Below are 21,074 nucleotides of genomic sequence, written 5' to 3'. Positions count from 1 at the left end.
CTTAATTACTAGTTTCGGACCGCCGCCCGTGGATGGGCTTAATAGCCTGAAATTAGTTATATGTATAGAGAGAAAAAAATGCGGTTTGTGATGGTGAAATAAAAAAATTTTTGAACCTAAAGAGACCATCACTACTGTTCTCATTCAGTCGTGTCAAAAGTTGTGACACAGCTCGAACAGCAAAAACTGTCCATTATGTTAAATTAACCGACTTATGCGCTTTTCTAGTCCTTCAGATTTCGGAGAGGAATTTGAAGGGGAATAGAATGAGTGCAATAGAAACAAAATTGTTGAGGCTCGTTGACTTTGCCTTGTAATTTTCGCGTCGGAATCTTAGGTTGACGTTTGCTTAATGATTTTCCTGACGTTTCGCGAGCACGAGTGGCTGGTATTGTCAAAGAAACCGCTACCAGCAACGGAGAGTAGATCTTTCACAATGTCAGCAATTCATGCTGGCGAAATGTCAGGAAAAACGTCAATCAAGCATCGGCCGAAAATCTCGAGACGAAAGCCAACAGGTAATACGCCACAGAAACGTTTTATTTTGAGTGAGACTCAGTCTACGACGTTGACAGAAAAATTTATCACAGAAATACATTCGCTACGTAATTCGCTACATCATCGATCACCACGGAATGTTTTCATGCCAGAAGTCCATACGTTCCTTGTTGACATTCTCACTTAATTGAAAATCGTCCGTGATGTGCATGTACTTCAACGCAGACGTCGTGAAGGGCTGCCAGTCAATTGTCTCGCCGTCGGGGGACGGTGTTCTGCAACAATGAACGAAATCACCTCCAGACATGCTGTGATTGTACGGTGCCGCATAGAGCTCCTGTCTACCTCAGAATTTACGCCGAACATTCTGTGTTACAGAATGACAGGTAATTGTTTATTTTCGTGTAATTTATAAGTAAATGGATGTTTTAAACTATTAACAGTGATTTTTTGTATTCTGCAGATACAACTGTAAAAAGTGTAGTCAAAATTTGTAAATAATTCCAAAAGTGCAAAAAGCTCATATACCGGTGACTATATTGTACTTTACCTTTGGAATGGAGAATGAGAATTCTAATTTGTTCGTCATTTGCTATTTGTTTCCAGCTTCATTTTTAACACTAGAAAAGGACGTATCAATAATTTACATATACCCTTATGTCTTTGCTTTTGATTTTTTCCGCTCTCGTGTCTCTCTCTCTCTCTCTCTCTCTCTCTCTCTCTCTCTCTGTGTGTGTGTGTGTGTGTGTGTGTGTGTGTGTGTGTGTGTGTGTGTACTCTGTAATCAGAGAGATTGTGTAATGTGATCCAATAGTGGAAGCAGAGACCTAGGAGAAACAATGTAAGTATAATAAAGATGTTGTGTGTTCTTCTTTAGTTAAGGGTCCGGAGAAAAAACAATTATTTTACTGTGTTCAAAACCAAACCGGACTGTGCGGTATAACTAAGACATAGAGTCTATCTGTTTGGTATTTTTAAATGCATTGCATTCCTCTGAAAATTGGTGTATACAAATATTTTGGAAAACTCCTAATTTATTAGAGCATAACGTTACGTATTACGCTTCTAATCACACTACGGGAATCAACTTTGTGAAAGTTCTGTCACAATGTTTTAATTAAACCGTCAATAGAATTCGTGAAAGATGCGGTAAGAAAGATATTTCGGTGCAAAATGGCGAGGAATGTAACTGGGCTGATTGGGATATTCGAACTGTCGTTACTGTTACATTGACAGGAGAAGGAGAATCCTCTGTCACTCTTCCTAAACGGTCAACAGTTAGAAACTGTTAGTCGTTCCTCCACTGCTAGACTTTGGAATCAATAGAGCTAGTGTGGTCTAATGATATAAAAATATTGTTCTACTTTTGACTGACGTGGCTATATACACTAAAATAGCAGTCATTGGCTTACAAATACGAACAGAGCAGCCAAGAGTAGTAAGATAGCCTGTAGTGATTCATGTATTTTGCAGCGTTCATACGTTGCATCGTATCTGCGAGGAAGTGTGGACTGGGTTTGGCAGTGCTGATGCTCTGACCGACAACGGGAAAAAGCTCCTGTTAAAGTACCATGCAGAAATGAACTACACTCCTGGAAATGGAAAAAAGAACACATTGACACCGGTGTGTCAGACCCACCATACTTGCTCCGGACACTGCGAGAGGGCTGTATAAGCAATGATCACACGCACGGCACAGCGGACACACCAGGAACCGCGGTGTTGGCCGTCGAATGGCGCTAGCTGCGCAGCATTTGTGCACCGCCGCCGCCAGTGTCAGCCAGTTTGCCGTGGCATACGGAGCTCCATCGCAGTCTTTAACACTGGTAGCATGCCGCGACAGCGTGGACGTGAACCGTATGTGCAGTTGACGGACTTTGAGCGAGGGCGTATAGTGGGCATGCGGGAGGCCGGGTGGACGTACCGCCGAATTGCTCAACACGTGGGGCGTGAGGTCTCCACAGTACATCGATGTTGTCGCCAGTGGTCGGCGGAAGGTGCACGTGCCCGTCAACCTGGGACCGGACCGCAGCGACGCACGGATGCACGCCAAGACCGTAGGATCCTACGCAGTGCCGTAGGGGACCGCACCGCCACTTCCCAGCAAATTAGGGACACTGTTGCTCCTGGGGTATCGGCGACGACCATTCGCAACCGTCTCCATGAAGCTGGGCTACGGTCCCGCACACCGTTAGGCCGTCTTCCGCTCGCGCCCCAACATCGTGCAGCCCGCCTCCAGTGGTGTCGCGACAGGCGTGAATGGAGGGACGAATGGAGACGTGTCGTCTTCAGCGATGAGAGTCGCTTCTGCCTTGGTGCCAATGATGGTCGTATGCGTGTTTGGCGCCGTGCAGGTGAGCGCCACAATCAGGACTGCATACGACCGAGGCACACAGGGCCAACACCCGGCATCATGGTGTGGGGAGCGATCTCCTACACTGGCCGTACACCACTGGTGATCGTCGAGGGGACACTGAATAGTGCACGGTACATCCAAACCGTCATCGAACCCATCGTTCTACCATTCCTAGACCGGCAAGGGAACTTGCTGTTCCAACAGGACAATGCACGTCCGCATATATCCCGTGCCACCCAACGTGCTCTAGAAGGTGTAAGTCAACTACCCTGGCCAGCAAGATCTCCGGATCTGTCCCCCATTGAGCATGTTTGGGACTGGATGAAGCGTCGTCTCACGCGGTCTGCACGTCCAGCACGAACGCTGGTCCAACTGAGGCGCCAGGTGGAAATGGCATGGCAAGCCGTTCCATAGGACTACATCCAGCATCTCTACGATCGTCTCCATGGGAGAATAGCAGCCTGCATTGCTGCGAAAGGTGGATATACACTGTACTAGTGCCGACATTGTGCATGCTCTGTTGCCTGTGTCTATGTGCCTGTGGTTCTGTCAGTGTGATCATGTGATGTATCTGACCCCAGGAATGTGTCAATAAAGTTTCCCCTTCCTGGGACAATGAATTCACGGTGTTCTTATTTCAATTTCCAGGAGTGTATTTCACGACATGGATCCGGAAGCAACCCTACCCTGTTGTCCCATCGGCAGGAGAATTTGATCCGTGACTAAGTAACACTGAATATTATGCTGACAATTCACTTTAGCAGCTACTGACATACGACAAAACTAAATCTCTATCAGTCACTTTCATCGTAATACTCAATGACGCGTTTTGCGGATTTTCATCCTCATCCTCGAAGGAATACAGTGACTCACATCTGAATTTTTGCGTATTGTGTATCCATCTGAGGACGAAGGTCAAAATCCCTGAGAAGGGTCGTCAAGGATAAAAGAAAAGAAATGCACGCGTATTTATTTCATTTTATCTTATGACATAGACAGTCCCCAGTTCCATCAAACAGTCTTCCACAAACAACTGGGATTGACTTCTGATTTGCTTTTGACTGAAGCGATATGCGAATTTGGTAGTGTACTTGCTGGTCTCAGAAAGGTAGACGGAAGTAGGAGCGATGCAGTTGTGCAAGAAGGACGGTTCCTATTTGAAGGAAACCAAGTTTCCAAAACAGAGGGTACTGTTGCTGTTATTTGAACGATGAAACTACTGCATTGGTTCCTGGAAGATTCACAGTGAATTAGTCGGGTTCATTTAAATATCAAAGACTGACAAATAATGCAACGCGTTTTATCGCGGAGCAGAACCTTGTCTAGGAGGAATTGTCACGCTTTTACGATTCAGAACCTGACGGTGGTTTTCATCATTGACTGCAATGCAATCTTGTAAGTGGGAAAGTAATTTTTCTTTTTTTTCTTAATAACTTTGGCAGCATACTTTTTATACATTCATACGAGGGCAGTTCATTAAGTAATGCAACACATTTTTTTCTCGGCCAATTTTGGTTGAAAAAACCGGAAATTTCTTGTGGAATATTTTCAAACATTCCCGCTTCGTCTCGTATAGTTTCATTAACTTCCGACAGGTGGCAGCGCTGTACGGAGCTGTTAAAATGGCGTCTGTAACGGATGTGCATTGCGAACAACGGGCAGTGATCGAGTTTCTTTTGGCGGAAAACCAGGGCATCTCAGATATTCATAGGCGCTTGCAGAATGTCTACGGTGATCTGGCAGTGGACAAAAGCACGGTGAGTCGTTGGGCAAAGCGTGTGTCATCATCGCCGCAAGGTCAAGCAAGACTGTCTGATCTCCCGCGTGCGGGCCGGCCGTGCACAGCTGTGACTCCTGCAATGGCGGAGCGTGCGAACACACTCGTTCGAGATGATCGACGGATCACCATCAAACAACTCAGTGCTCAACTTGACATCTCTGTTGGTAGTGCTGTCACAATTGTTCACCAGTTGGGATATTCAAAGGTTTGTTCCCGCTGGGTCCCTCGTTGTCTAACCGAACACCATAAAGAGCAAAGGAGAACCATCTGTGCGGAATTGCTTGCTCGTCATGTGGCTGAGGGTGACAATTTCTTGTCAAAGATTGTTACAGGCGATGAAACATGGGTTCATCACTTCGAACCTGAAACAAAACGGCAATCAATGGAGTGGCGCCACACCCACTCTCCTACCAAGAAAAAGTTTAAAGCCATACCCTCAGCTGGTAAAGTCATGGTTACAGTCTTCTGGGACGCTGGAGGGGTTATTCTGTTCGATGTCTTTCCCCATGGTCAAACGATCAACTCTGAAGTGTATTGTGCTACTCTTCAGAAATTGAAGAAACGACTTCTGCGTGTTCGTAGGCACAAAAATCTGAACGAACTTCTCCTTCTTCATGACAACGCAAGACCTCACACAAGTCTTCGCACCCGAGAGGAGCTCACAAAACTTCAGTGGACTGTTCTTCCTCATGCACCCTACAGCCCCGATCTCGCACCGTCGGATTTCCATATGTTTGGCGCAATGAAGGACGCAATCCGTGGGAGGCACTACGCGGATGATGAAGCTATTGATGCAGTACGACGTTGGCTCCGACATCGACCAGTGGAATGGTACCGTGCAGGCATACAGGCCCTCATTTCAAGGTGGCGTAAGGCCGTAGCATTGAATTGGGATTACGTTGAAAAATAGTGTTGTGTAGCTAAAAGATTGGGGAATAACCTGGTGTATTTCAATGCTGAATAAAACAACCCCTGTTTCAGAAAAAAAGTGTTGCATTACTTATTGAACTGCCCTCGTATTTTCAGGGTATAAATATACACAGTTAAGGTCATACGTTAAAAAATCTGTTTATGTAAATTCAGCTTTTAATTCACTTTATCACAGTACTTGGAAGAACAGACCGCCTGATATTCTACACCATAGTAGAATATAGTAATCTGGAGACTGTATAATGCTCGTCTATACGATTAATGAAATGACATTTCATGTAGCGGCAGAATAGCTCTAACACAGCGACAGCGCTAACATCCAAATACATGAACCTTAAGATCAGACAAAGATTCGTCAATATAGCCATGTTTGGGGAACAGCTTTTAGTAGATAGAAAGAAATTGTGAAAAGCTGTTAGAAATGATCCTACACCGAATTTCTCATTAGCCAATCTTTATGGTGTTGATTTAACACTATCAATATTATTGTCTGTATGTGTTCCCTCACAGCTTCCTCGTTGTTACTGTAATTAGCGCATTTCCGACAAAAGATCCTGACTGATGTTCAAGCATTGCTTTCCGCTCTGCTGTAGTCATCAAAAAAGATACAGCGATTAAAAAAGTAGTGGATTCAGTTAAATGGCTTAATATCTGAATAGACTGCAATGTGTACAGAAACTTACTAGAGGGTATTAGCTCAGGAACAAAGCAGACGTAGTTATACGTACCCATACTTGATGAAGTTGGACCAGAGCCTGACCAGGTTGGACCTCATGCGCCCAAACACGCTGTCTGGATCCGGCGGCTGAGAGTTCCCAGCAAAGAACAGCACATCCGTCTCCGCCGCATGCCACGAACCTATAAGCAATGCAGACGGCACTTTAGTCAAGGATATTCTGGCACAATTACGCTGTCTGACGTTCACGTTCACACATTTAGAGGGGCACGAACAGAAACCATAGATGTCGATTGTCAGCTACAGACATTAGTCGCCTTGTACAGGGTCATCAGGAACAATGTAAAAGGCAGAGAAATAACCGTTAAGAAAAAAATTCGATACGTTGCGCTGTTTCCGAGTTAGTTTGCATTGAAGTTAGCCAATCAGGCCGTTGCACGCGGAAATTCAAGCGGCCAGCCAGAAACGGTGTCACCAAACGTGTTCTTCATTTGGTTTCCTAAAACCGAACAAGAGAGCGATACAAGAATTGGGCATGGGAAGGTACTAAGGATCGAACCCGAGCCAAAGGCTGAACAGTCTCGGGCGCTAACATCTACGCTATGAGACCAACCGACATTCATTGTAAATAACAGGCCGCTTGAACTTGCGCGCGTAACGGACTTGATTGGCTAACTTCAATGCCAATTAACTCGGAAACGGCGCAAAGCATCAATTTTTTTTCTTAACAATGATTTCTCAGCACAATCTGCCTCGCAACACCCTTACAAGCTTTTCAGACGGTTCCTAACCACCCTGTATAATAGTCCCAGTAGACTGACAATACACATCTACCAATTTTGGGTGTGGTAGCTATCACCAAAATTTCCGAATCGAAAGATATATTTCGTAGATTTCAATTTTAGTATTGAACTTCATATGCTTCGCAAAGTAAGCTAAAAATAAGGCCTGTATATATCGTCAATTTTCTTTGGGAATTGGCTAGTATACCATTGACGGACAGTGAGAAAAGGGATGCTAATTTTTTTACTCTCATTCACGAATAGCAAGTATAAAAATCAGTGGTTTAGAATTATCCATTTGCTAAATACCGCATTTTTTAGCAGTTCTACGTCTTCGCGGATATGTATCTGTGTCCAGCGGAAGAAAAGGGGTTCAATATACAGACAAACGAAGTCATGTACACCCCGTTCTGATGGTAGTGTCTTAACTTTATGGACGCATTTGAGCTTGATTTCTAAAAGAAAGTGCTGATTACCCTTGACGTCAGAATTTACTGACAAAAGATCTGAGAGGAGAAAGCTTTTCGTTTACGACATCACGAAGGCCATACGTGTGTTCAGTGAGTGAACCCGTAGTGTAAAATTTAGCTAGACCTCATCCACCGTAGAGTACAACTTCAACACGGCCAGACTTTCATGTATGTGAGTTTGCTTAGTTCGCATTTACTGAAAAGTACTGGTCAGATCACAAAGTTGTCACAGTTTCGCGAAAGTTACCTTATATGCTGATTCCGTATTACTAACATGTGGCACTTGGTCTTTGCATTTCTGTTAGATTTTCCTTTGTAAGAGTGGTCTCTGTGTTTCTTTTGCTTTCCCTTTGTAGTATAGCATCCTCCATGAAAATTAACGACAGATACTCTTTACGGAAGGAACGTTAAAATACAGTGAGTTCCTAGTACGGGGATCCTTGTCAGTCCAGCTCCTAGCCCCTAAGGTGGTGAAATAGGGATGAAAGGTTTTTTGAAAATACGTCGCTATTAATGTAGTTTTAAAACTAGACCTGTGAAAACTCGTATTTGGTTTCTCGGTGAGTTTTGTGTGTGTTTCAGCATTTCTGGAAGTTAAGTGGATGAAAGCTTTTTTTTTTTTAGAAAATCATTATTGAAGAACTACTAACGTATTTTTAAAGCTACATTTATGAAAACTGGTATTTTCATTCCTTGGTTTCAAATTTAAAAAAAATACGTATTTCAATGTCTACGGAAATTCAACCCTTAGGGGTGAAATCTTTGATGAAATGTTTCATGAAACTATCTCATTATGAAAGTATTTTTAAAGTTGAATCCACGAAAATGTGAATTTGGCTTCTTGGTTGGAAATAAAAAAACATATGTTTTGCTGTTTTCGGAAACTGAATCCCTATGGTGGTGAAACAGGGAATGACAGTTTTTATGGAAATATTTCATTATTCATTATTTTTGAATGTAAATCTATGAACATTTGTATTTGGCTTCTCAGTTAGAAATAAAAAAGTACTCATCTCACAGTTTTTGGAAATTCAACCTCTAAAGCGATAAAATACTTTACGAAACCCTTCATTGTGAAAACGTTTTTCAAGCTAAATCTTTGAAAATTGGTATTTGCCTTCTTGATTTCACTGTATTTGGAAATTCAGCCCCTAAATGGGTGACTCATCATCGCCCAGCCCAAATCACTCTTAAGTTGTACGCATCGTTTAAGAACTGACTGTTTGAAATTACACTCTTAAGGGGGTTTAAGTACGAGATGAAAGGTTTTTTGAAAATATGTCACTATTAAGGCAAGCTAGAACTACGAAAATTTGTATTTGGCTTCCCAGTCGGAAGTAAAAAAAAAAAAAAAAAAAGGTGTTTCGTAATTTTTTTGAAATTCAGCCACCAAGGGGGAAAATATTTGGGAATTTTTTTTTTAAATAAATCATGGTTAAAGAACTACTAAAGCACTTTTAAAGCTGCATCTATGAAAACAGGTATATGAAATCTCGGTGTCGAATAAATAATGTGTGTTTCAATTTTTTTGGAAACCGAACCCCCATAAGGGAGTGAAATATGGGATGAAAAATTGTATAATTTTCAAAGCTAAATCAGTGTACATTTCTGTTTACCTTCTCCGTTAAAGATAAAAATATGTGTTTCATTGTGTTTGGAAATTCGAAACGTAAGAGGGTGAAATAGAGCATAAAACTTTTTAAGAAAATATTTCGTCATGTTAAAAAAATTTTAGAGCTGAAACTACGAAAACTGGTACTTAACTTCTCAGTTAGATGTAAAGATCTATGTATTACATGCATGAAAGTTTCTTCTATGGAAATATCACCACAAGATAGCAAAGGCATGATTAGTGCCGCGCTGGGTAGCCGTGCGGTAAGACTAGGCGCAAATTGAGACGCGTACAGCCCGTGTGACGCGGCGCAACGCAGCGCGCTTTTTTTTTTGTAGCTACACAGGTTCAAATGCAACCGCGCAATTGCGACGCGATTCGACGCGAGTGGGACGCGACACGCGCCTGCGCCAGGTCGCGCGGCGTTGTGGTTGAGGCACAGTTTCTCGCGCATCGCTAGCACAGTGGGAAATTTGAGGCGGGGAGCGGAAAAGTAGCCCGGCCATATGCTCACATCGGAACGGTTCATATGAGCAGTGGTAGTATTGCCCATAAGATAAATATTGCATTACTGTATACTAAATTTTATTGCCTTTGGGTAGTGTTTCGTTTTCCGCCATTTAAACCCTCCAGCTTTCTTCGTTAGTGCATTATAATTTCCTGTTATTTATGTCTGTATAATTTTGTTTTGTTTTGTGTTTGCCGGCCGAAGTGGCCGTGCGGTTAAAGGCGCTGCAGTCTGGAACCGCAAGACCGCTACGGTCGCAGGTTCGAATCCTGCCTCGGGCATGGATGTTTGTGATGTCCTTAGGTTAGTTAGGTTTAACTACTTTTAAGTTCTAGGGGACTAATGACCTCAGCAGTTGAGTCCCATAGTGCTCAGAGCCATTTGAACCATTTTTTTGTTTTGTGTTTCTTCTGTCAAGAAAAATGCACACTTCAGTAACTGGTGAGCCATTGGCCGCTGGAATTGTATCACATGCATCCGCGATGTTTTCAGATCGCAAGAAGGGACAGAGGGTAGTGAATAAGGAAGCAAGGAATATTATAAAATCATGTGATTAAGAAGCAAGGCAGGAAGCAAAACAAGGTTATCTTGTCACGCCCTAGTATGCTGGCGTATCTGTACGAACTGTTACAAAAATTTGGAAAGGCATAATCTCCACAGGTGTGATCCCTTTGTGCTCCTCGTAATAAGCGTCCAAGATCTGAAGTATAGAAGTCTCACTGTGATTACTTCGATATGGATGTAATAATGTAATACGACACACTGTACTACATGCACTTGAACATCACATTTCCACTGCAACCTAGAACCAGTCCAAAAGCAGTCACAAATAACAGTGTTTTAATTGGTTCGCAATTATGAGAAAAAGCATTTCAATTGTTGCATGCACATTAGCAGCATTAATAAAATAATTATACAACAGGCTACACAAATGAAGAAAATGGTCAGCATTATTACGAAAGTTGGAATATCCTAAAAGAGTGTCATGATTAGATATATTTAATTTGAAACTTTCCTGGCAGATTAAAACTGTGTGCTCTACTAGAGCACTTGCCCGCGAAAGGCAAAGGTCCCGAGTTCGAGTCTCGGTCCGGCACACAGTTTTAATCTGCCAGGAATGTTTCATATCAGCACACACTGCACTGCAGAGTGAAAATCTCATTCTGGAAACATCCTCCAGGCTGTGGCTAAGCCACGTCTCCGCAATTTCTTCTCTTTCAGGAGTGCTAGTTGTGCAAGATTCGCAGGAGAGTATCTGTTAATTTTGGAAGGTAGGAGATGAGGTACTGGCAGAAGTAAAGCTGTGAGGACGGGTTGTGAATCGTGCTTGGGTAGCTCAGTTGGTAGAGCACTTGCCCGCAAAAGGCAAAGGTCCCGTGTTCGAATCTAGGTCCGGCACGCAGTTTTAATCTTCCAGGAAAGTTTCATATCAGTGCACACTCCACTACAGAGTGAAAATCTCATTCTATACTTAATTTGTTGAAATGTACTGCTGACAAAGGCAGATATACTTTCATGACAATGTTTTTCGAACTCCAGCTCACAAGGCACTGCATTCCTGTCGCGCGCATTCACCTTCCGCTGCTGACTGTACACTGACCATTGTGTTGCGCGACAGATCAATTGTTTATTTTTCTCAATAACAACTATTTTATTCGCGATCACATATTGTCAGTTTGGCAAGCCGTAGGTGAGTAACCAGTATCTGTCATGTGCCTATCATTCCGCCTGAAGGATCGCTCCTCATTATTTTAATACTGCTCAGATCAAGACAAGGAATAAAATCGTTTGGTAAGTTTCCATTCCAGTCGCTCAGTGTTAAAAATACGATGGGTTACGGGGATTCCACCAAAATTCCAACAGAATTGGCAATCTATTTTTGCGTGAGTTGTTAACCTTTTCTCATTCGAAGAAGCATCACCGTTTATGAGTAACGGCCACATTTCTCTTGGTGACTGGTTTAATTGTACTTCCTTTGTCACAGTGTAATTTAGCAAACTCATCTCACAGCGGTTATTGGGACAGAAATCCGAACCGGACCGCCTCATTAAACAAGTAATTGGCAATCACAGAGCGTAATAGCTTACGAAAAACCTCATAGTGTTGGTTTGTAGTAACATAAAAGAAGAAATTTGATGTTTATTTTCATACTAGGAAGCTCTTGTTTCGCTAGCTGTCGATAACTCAAAAAAATTACAGTCACTGGAGTGAAATAAATAAAAAGGGAATTATAAGTACTGATATATCGCCATAGATAAGAAAGTTCCGTGTGTTTAAGGATTGGCAAAACACTCTTCTCCTTGTGTGCTATCATTCGCCAAACTTTCGTTTCGATACCTAGAGCGGTTTGGGAGATGTGAGAGATGTTGCGAGTATTTCATTCTCGCGGGCCTGTGATCGGAAGTGAGCGCGCTACATGGGATCCATTTTCTCGAGATCGGAGGCAGATAGAGACCTCCTCCCAAGTCTAAACAAAAATTCAACATGTTAGCTGAATTTCATACGCAGCAACATATGGTGTAATACGCACCAGACGCAAAATCATAGCGACCCCTAATTTTCGTTGCAAACTTTTTGAGTTTTCCGTAGTGTCTTACTAAAATGTGTACATCACAATAAGTATGACCATTAGCGAGATGATGGGCACTTCGCCACGAAGCTGAAACATAACGCTACAAGTAAGGCAAAAATCAGATGTGTTCAGTGAATAGTTTCTGTAAAATCGTTTGAGAAAGAAAACAGGTTGCGCGCGCTTCGGTTCTATCTGTGCCGAGCGTCGCCAGTCGGCGCGTGAGAAATACGGTGTACGCGTCGCAATATGCGCTGGACCCGCGCGACTTGTGTGGAACACGGGTCTCAATTTGCGCCTAGCCTCGGTTCGCGCGTATCCCCCGGCGGAGGTTTGAGTCCTCCCTCGGGCATGGGTGTGTGTGTTGTCCGTAGTCTTAAGTTAGTTTAAGTTAGATCAAGTAGTGTGTAAGCCTAGAGACCGATGACCTTAGTAGTTTTGTCCCATAGGAACTTACCACAAATTTCCAAAAAAATTTTGCATGATTAGGAAAAACCTTGGACTCCAGCTACTAGAATGGCTTTTTGGTAAGGAGTACAATCGGAGAAGGCCATACTTCTAAGGCCTTAATTAGCGTGAAAAGTTTAGGTGTTGCAGTTTGTGAACAACATAAAAATACGATTAAAAAAACTGTGCAGACCATACAGTCCACGCAAGCGAAGTGGCAGGCGCTCAGCTGGTCTCTATTTGTAAATAGAAGTGTCCTGACTGGCTGACTCATCATCGCTAAGGACAGAAACTTGAAAATTGAAGAGTCTGTTGATCGTATACCGTTGGAATTGTTTAAGAAGGGATTTTTCGAAGTTCTCTTAGGAAGGGGGTGAAATATGGGATGAAAGGCAGTTTGAAAATTGTCGTTATTAAGGTAATTATGAAGCGAGAACTACGAAAATTTGGTTTCTCGGTCATAAATAAACACGTATTTTAGCGTTCTGTGTTAAATAGTTGCCGAAAGTCTTTTTTTTTTCAAAAAACTCATGTCAAAAAAAGTTTTGCATCACTCTGGTTCCCAAAACACCTGAAGATAGACGTTGACTGTGGATATTGTATCACAGACACAGTCCCTTTGATATTTTGATGTTCAGAGATGTCACTAAACCCGCCCAAAGATGTAAACATCCATGCATGAACGACGCCTATTAGACGGAGGTGGTCCGACAGCCGATCAGTTCCAGTCATTCCACCAGGAAGGAGGTACACGGCTCGAATTATCTGTAGTTCAAACGTGCCTAGACGGTCAACACCGCGGTTCGATCGCGTCGCATTGTTACTTTGTGCCAGGAAGGGCTCTCAACGAGAGAAGTATCCAGGCGTCTCGGAGTGAACCAAAGCGATGTTGTTCGGACATGGAGAAGATACAGAGAGACAGGAATTGTCGATGACATGCCTCGCTCAGGCCGCCCAAGGGCTACTACTGAAGTGGATGACCGCTACCTACGGATTATGGCTCGGAGGAACCCTGACAGCAACGCCAACATACTGAATAATGCTTTTCGTGTAGCCACAGGACGTCGTGTTACGACTCAAACTGTGCGTTATAGGCTGCATGATGAGCAACTTCACTCGCAGCGTCCGTGGCGAGGTCCATCCTTACAACACGACGCCATACAGCGCGGTACTGATGGGCCTAACAACATGCCGAATGAACTGCTAAGGATTGGCATCACTTTCTCTTCACCAATGAGTGTCGCATACGCCTTCAACCAGCCAATCGACGGACATGTTTTTTGCTCGAGTATCATGTCGTTTTTGGAAACCCAGAATCTACTATGTAGGAATCAACATGGATTCCGGAAACAGCGATCGTGTGAGACCCAACTCGCTTTATTTGTTCATGAGACCCAGAAAATATTAGATACAGGCTCCCAGGTAGATGCTATTTTTCTTGACTTCCGGAAGGCGTTCGATACAGTTCCGCACTGTCGCCTGATAAACAAAGTAAGAGCCTATGGAATATCAGACCAGCTGTGTGGCTGGATTGAAGAGTTTTTAGCAAACAGAACACAGCATGTTGTTGTCAATGGAGAGACGTCTACAGACGTTAAAGTAACCTCTGGCGTGCCACAGGGGAGTGTTATGGGACCATTGCTTTTCGCAATATATATAAATGACCTAGTAGATAGTGTTGGAAGTCCCATGCGGCTTTTCGCGGATGATGCTGTAGTATACAGAGAAGTTGCAGCATTAGAAAATTGTAGCGGAATGCAGGAAGATCTGCAGCGGATAGGCACTTGGTGCAGGGAGTGGGAACTGACCCTTAACATAGACAAATGTAATGTATTGCGAATACAGAGAAAGAAGGCTCCTTTATTGTAAGAGTATATGATAGCGGAACAAACACTGGTAGCAGTAACTTCTGTAAAATATCTGGGAGTATGCGTGCGGAACGATTTGAAGTGGAATGATCATATAAAATTAATTGTTGGTAAGGCGGGTACCAGGTTGAGATTCATTGGGAGAGTGCTTAGAAAATGTAGTCCATCAACAAAGGAGGTGGCTTACAAAACACTCGTTCGACCTATACTTGAGTATTGCTCATCAGTGTGGGATCCGTACCAGATCGGGTTGACGGAGGAGATAGAGAAGATCCAAAGAAGAGCGGCGCGTTTCGTCACAGGGTTATTTGGTAACCGTGATAGCGTTACGGAGATGTTTAACAAACTCAATTGGCAGACTCTACAAGAGAGGCGCTCTGCATCGCGGTGTAGCTTGCTCGCCAGGTTTCGAGAGGGTGCGTTTCTGGATGAGGTATCGAATATATTGCTTCCCCCTACTTATACCTCCCGAGGAGATCACGAATGTAAAATTAGAGAGATTCGAGCGCGCACGGAGGCTTTCAGACAGTCGTTCTTCCCGCGAACCATACGCGACTGGAACAGGAAAGGGAGGTAATGACAGTGGCACGTAAAGTGCCCTCCGCCACACACCGTTGGGTGGCTTGCGGAGAATAAATGTAGATGTAGATGTAGACGTGTCTGGAGGCAAACTGGTGAGGCTGAACGCCTTAGACACACTGTCCAGCGAGTGCAGCAAGGTAGAAGTTCCCTGCTGTTTTGGGGTGGCATTATGTGGAGCCGACGTACGCCGCTGGTGGTCATGGGAGGCGCCGTAACGGATGTAAAATTCGTGAATTCCGTTCTCCGACCTATAGTGTAACCGTATCGGCAGCATATTGGCGAGGCATTAGTCTTCATAGCCAATAATTCGCGCCCCATCGTGCACATCTTGTGAATGACTTCCTTCAGGATAACGACATCGCTCCACTAGAGTGGCCAGCATGTTATCGAGACATGAACCCTATCGAATATGCCTGGGATAGATGGAAACGGGCTTTTTATGGACGACATGACCCCCTCAACCACTCTGAGGGATCTACACCGAATCACCGTTCATGAGTGGGACAGTCTTGACCAACAGTGCCTTGATGAACTTGTGGAGAGTATGCCACGACGAATACAGGCATTCATGAATGCAAGAGACCGTGCTACTGGGTATTAGAGGTACCAGCGTGTACATCAATCTGGAGCACCACCTCTGAAGGTCTCGCTGTATGGTGGTTCAACATGCAATGTGTGGTTTTCATGCGCAATAAGCAATAAAAAGGCGGGAATGATGTTTATGTTGATCTCTATTCTAATTTTCTGTACAGGTTCTGGAACTCTATGAACTGAGGAGATGCAAAACTTGTTTTGATTCGTGTAAATCATAATTAAAATACTACCACAGCGTTTCAAAGCTGCATCTATGACAATTGGTGTTTGACTGGTCGGTTAGAAATTTTAAAAAATACTTGTTTTAGTGTTTTTGGAAACTCAACCTCTAAAGGAGTGAAACAGGGGAGGAAAATGTTTGAGAAAATATTTCGTTACATTAAAACATTTTCAAATCTAAATGTATGAAAACTGGTATTTCACTTCATGGTTAGAAATAAAGAAATGTGTTAGGGTTTGAAAGCTTCTATGTAAATATAACCAAAAGAACTCAAAAGGCAGGATTAACAAAATCGTCCAGCTATCAAGATCGCTTTTCGGTCAAAAGTACATTCGGGGAAAGACCGTGCTTCTATGGCCTTAATTAGCTTGAATAGTGTAAAAGATGTAGGAATTTGTGAACATAAAAATTCCATTAAAGAAAAAGAAAAAAATCTGTAGTTCCTACACACTTCACGAGTGAAGCAGCGAACACTGAGCTAGTAGTAAATACTGTAAGGCTATAGAGGGATACCCAGGGCACAGAATAAATGTCTATTCGAAAGGTAGTCACTGTTCTTCGATATTCTAAACACACAGCGTCCGAAAATATTTGCGAACCGCCTGTAGTTTACGTAATGCTGAAGCTAATAAGGTATTTGAAAAATAAGGTACGTACCGAATGTCGAGTTTAAAAGCTCGGATCCTCTGTAGTCAAACAGATAGTAGTACACTGGACCAGCGTCAGACCGGTTGACGACGAACCTCATGGCTGAATCTGCTGGTTCCGCAAAGTATAGGTCAGTTGACATCTGTAAAACAGTGAAAGAACTACCGTATTCATTTTTCACGGCAAACGTAAGAGTATAGATGATCTTTTCTTTAAAATATGAGAATTAATGATTAATTAAGGGGTATTGGTATTGTCTCGGGACTTCACTGTCTCAACTCCTATGTTATTGCCCTTTATGCGTATAAATACAGTATACTAAAAGCCTGGGATATTGTTGAGAGATAACTTTCCATAAGTTTTCCATATGAAATCAATAGCGTTATAACCTCTTAGTAAAACATTTGTGCGCCTGGCTTAGTAAGTTCATCCAGTATGCCAATGCTTTATCAGAGAATATCAGTAGCGTTCTGTTGTTTGCAGAAAGGCGAGTAACTTGCTCAGAAAATTTATGCGTGGCGAAGTGACAGACTGCAGTCGCTAATGACAGAATTAATTGCCAATACGACACAACAATAACTATGTAAGGGCTACTATAGTGCTGTACCCATTATTGTTATTGTTACTATAACTGCTATTACTATTAGTGGCTGTGTCAGACACAAAGCACTATCAGCCTAAATTTTTCCAATTCCTGCCAGTTCAAAAGTAAGAAGTGCAACAATAAAATGATTTATGAACAGTAATTATAAGTGCACACGTTTTAACTTGGTTGACTTTAAATAGTGTTGCAGTGTGCAGGTCAAGCAAGTGCCGCAACGGAGAGGAGTAATGCAGGGGAAGTATGTTTTGTAACAAGTGTCCATCTTCATTATGGATAGTTAGCTTTCTTATCTGCGAAGGAGTTGTGGGCAGCATTTGCGATGCACCACGAATTCCTCCGTCATTCATTCTAACGCTCCCCCCAACACACACACAAACTAAATATCATTCACCTTTCATCACTGTAAAAATACAAGTCTTTCATTCTGCAGATTAGAATGTGGGGGAGGGAAGTGTGGGCAACAGACGGGGGTCTAGTTGGTGTTTGATTGCGCTCAGGGGTAATGGTCTAAGAAAGGTTGCCAAGCACTTGCTTAGAGTGACCAGTATCGATGCAGTGCTCTTTCACAGCCGACTTGTTGGGCTGTAAGAGTGGGGGGTATTTACGCTGTTTCATGAATCGTCTGCCGAATACATTAGCCAGGAAAGATGGAGCGTGAAAATTTGTTTTGGTTTTTACATATGCCTTATCTCATAGTGGTCTTACAAATTGTGAACTCATCTAGAAGAACGGCAGCTATTTCGGCTTGCCGCTTGGAGGTTTTTTCTGCCAAAAATACGTTAGTGCCAATAAACGCATTTTGTTCATCGGAAAGTGCAACCAGTTTTTCGCAGTTCAAGAATCCGCCCTCTCTGGTATTCGACAAATAATCCTGACCTGTCTGCATAGTTTGCTAACGCACACCATGTTCAGAACAACGTAATTATCAAGTCCAGTTTAGTCTTCATGAACATAGTTCCTACTTTGCCCCGAGCACAACACTTTGATTCATGTCCATTAGCGTCCTCTTACAAGTTCCGACTGGAACACTGTAAACCGCAACTATGTTTTTTTGAGGTGTTTATTTTTCATCACAGTAGTTCTGGAATAGTTGCCTAGTCGTTACATTGACGTAAATAAACGTCCGAAAGGACACGGAACAAATCTGAATTCAGCCAATACTTCCCACAAGCACCTGCTGTTCTGTAAGGCCAACAACAAAGGATTTCGTTTCAAGTGACATTCAACGTTTGTTTTAAGCGGATAACAGCATCATCATCTTAGTAATATTCAAAATAATAAGGAAAAGTGTAGAACACAGATTACGATGTTTACGGGCAGAAACTTACTTGACTGAAGTGTAGACGCAAGACAGTAGAATAATCTGGCCAAAGTTCTGTCTATAAAAGTCTGTGATGAAGACGGCCATCAAGGGGAACCGGTAGATTCACTCCCAGGTTCGTGCAAGTGGGAGAAGAGGGTAATACAAAAATCGTTCCGGCAACGTTATCATATCACAAACTTCTTGAAGGGTACAGTGTCTTCCTGGCATCCTTCCATTATAAGAATAATGTTTTATCTTCATGCACGATGGTTAACGACTTTACAGGTACTCGTCGTTCAAGGTTTCTGAAGCTACCAGGAAAGTTTCCACCAAACGCTACAAAAGTAAGCTGTTGTCACCAGACGCCAAGAGTTATTTGTAAGAAAATTCACGTCTTACACTGAACACTTTATCCTCTGCGAATTGTGAAATACATGTCTCGTGATCCATAACATGTGTTACAGCTAAAATTTTGCCGTTGTGCAATATAACTATGGTTACAAATCCTTAAAAGCTACACTGCTGTAAGCAGTGTCTTTTCGCCACAAAGTATGTTACAAAACAGCCACCATAAAACTAGAACTCTCGGATCGCTTTCTCAGAAAAATTATGTTTGTCGTGACAGGTAAAATGCGAGGGTTGCCTTTTAAATTTTACAAGCGGCCTGAAATAGCACTGTTAAGGCGTGACATTATATTGTTTTAAAATTTATCGTTTGGTATTGTTCAAACAAAAACATTTAAGAAATTGGCCGAGTAGTTTGTTCAGTCAGCGTTGAGAGAAACAATGTTGTGAAAAAAATGAAATTTTAACGTGGAAACTTACACTGGATGACATTTTACGACTTCGGTAAAGACCAAAGTCAACAATAATCACTTCGTTCAACATTTGGGAATAAATCACCTTCATAAAAGAAGGTTTACAATTGGTTTCTACGATTTTATTGTGCTGAACGTTCTCATCAACGTGTACTGAAAAATTTAATAAAATCATTTGCTTTTTGCACATTCCCGAGTAGAATTTCATTACGGATCTTGCAAGATCCCCTCATGGTACCAAACGTCCAGAAATGACTCTCCATTTAACTACGAGTCTTTAGAAAGTGCCATAGGTGACACAAATAGAAAAGATGGTTCCTTTCCACTCGAGACTGCAAAAGATAAGTTAACCCTTTCCTGGATTGCCTTGATGAATCGGCGCTTATGAATTCATCCTACTCGTTCCCGTAGATCTTTCGTTGATATAGTCCCTTAAAGTAGTTCTTATGGCACAGTGGATTCGTTTGGAGATGCAAGCAGGAGACCGGCGTGGCTCTACTATGAGAGTGCAGGTAGCGAATACGTGAAATAAATCCCGGGATACCATTACGGTGCATTTACTAATAAACAACGTAAAACAGCTTACAGTTAGACAGTTGAAACAATTCAACATGAAAGGTAATAAAAACCGAGAGCATGATTAAGACATCTACGTACATACAGTCCGGAAGCCACCGTACGGTGAGTGGTGGAGGGTACCCTGTACCACTACTAGTCATTCCCTTTCCTTTTCCACTCGTGAATAGAGCGAGGGAAAAGGGGGAAAAAAATCACTGTCTATATGGCTCCGTATGAGTCCCAATTCCTCATACCTTACTTCCTAGCGCGCGATGTATATTGGCGGCAGTAGAATCGTTCGGCAGTCAGCTTCAAATGCCGAGTCTCTAAGTTTTCTCAATAGTGTTTCTCGAAAGAACGTCGCCTTCCCTCCAGGGATTGCCATTTGAGTTCCCGAAGCATCTCCGTAACACTTGTGTGTTGCCCGAACCTACCGGTAACAAATTTAGCCGCCGGCCTCTGAACTGCTTCGATGTCTTCTTTCTATCCGACCTGGTACGGATCCCAAACACTCGAGCAGTTCAAATGGTTCAAATGGCTCTGAGCACTATGGGACTCAACTGCTGAGGTCATTAGTCCCCTAGAACTTAGAACAAGTTAAACCTAACTAACCTAAGGACATCACGAACATCCATGCCCGAGGCAGGAGTCGAACCTGCGACCGTAGCGGTCTTGCGGTTCCAGACTGCAGCGCCTTTAACCGCACGGCCACTTCGGCCGGCACTCGAGCAGTACTCGAGAATAGGTCGCACCAGCGTCCTATATGCGATCTCCTTCACAGGTGAACCACTTTTTCCTCTCGTTCTCCCAATAAACTGAAGTCGACCATTCGCCTTCCCTGCTACAGGTCTGACATAGTCGTTCCATTTCATACTGCTCAGCAATGCTACACCCAAAAATTTAAACGGCTTGACGGTGTCGAGCAGGACTTTAAAAATGCTGTATCCGAACATTACAGGTCTGTTCTTCCTATTCATCCGTATTAACTGACATTTTTCTACATTTAGAGCTATCTGCCATTCATCACACTAACTGGAAATTTTGTCTAAGTCGTCTTGTATCTTCCTACAGTCACTCAACTTCGATACCTCACCATACACCATAGCATCATCAGCAAACAACCGCAGATTGCTGCCCACTCTGCCCACCAAATCATATATGTACGAGGGTGAGTCAAATGAAAACATTAAATATTTTTTAAAATATTATTTATTGTGCAGAAGTGATACAAAGCTGTATCTCTTTTCAACA

At 42.8% G+C, this 21,074-nt stretch overlaps 1 protein-coding gene across 1 annotated transcript in view; it reads right to left on the bottom strand.

The window, feature by feature from the left end:
- Positions 1 to 371: 371 nt before the first annotated feature.
- The window catches only part of LOC124805251 (juvenile hormone esterase-like), a 75,441-nt gene continuing 54,738 nt past the window's right edge, over positions 372 to 21,074 (bottom strand). Inside the window, exons 8-10 of the mRNA XM_047265763.1 lie at positions 16,550 to 16,682; positions 6,293 to 6,422; positions 372 to 773 (exon numbers count right to left, since the gene is read on the bottom strand). Of these exons, the coding sequence (XP_047121719.1) occupies positions 626 to 773; positions 6,293 to 6,422; positions 16,550 to 16,682 (411 nt within the window). The 3' untranslated portion in view covers positions 372 to 625. The remainder of the gene's footprint in view (positions 774 to 6,292; positions 6,423 to 16,549; positions 16,683 to 21,074) is intronic.

The sequence above is a fragment of the Schistocerca piceifrons genome, chromosome 7 (assembly GCF_021461385.2).
Source record: "Schistocerca piceifrons isolate TAMUIC-IGC-003096 chromosome 7, iqSchPice1.1, whole genome shotgun sequence".
In the NCBI taxonomy this organism is placed as follows: Eukaryota; Metazoa; Arthropoda; class Insecta; order Orthoptera; family Acrididae; genus Schistocerca; species Schistocerca piceifrons.
The sequence above is the reverse complement of the archived record's forward strand: the minus strand, read 5'-3'. Positions and strand labels throughout refer to the sequence as shown.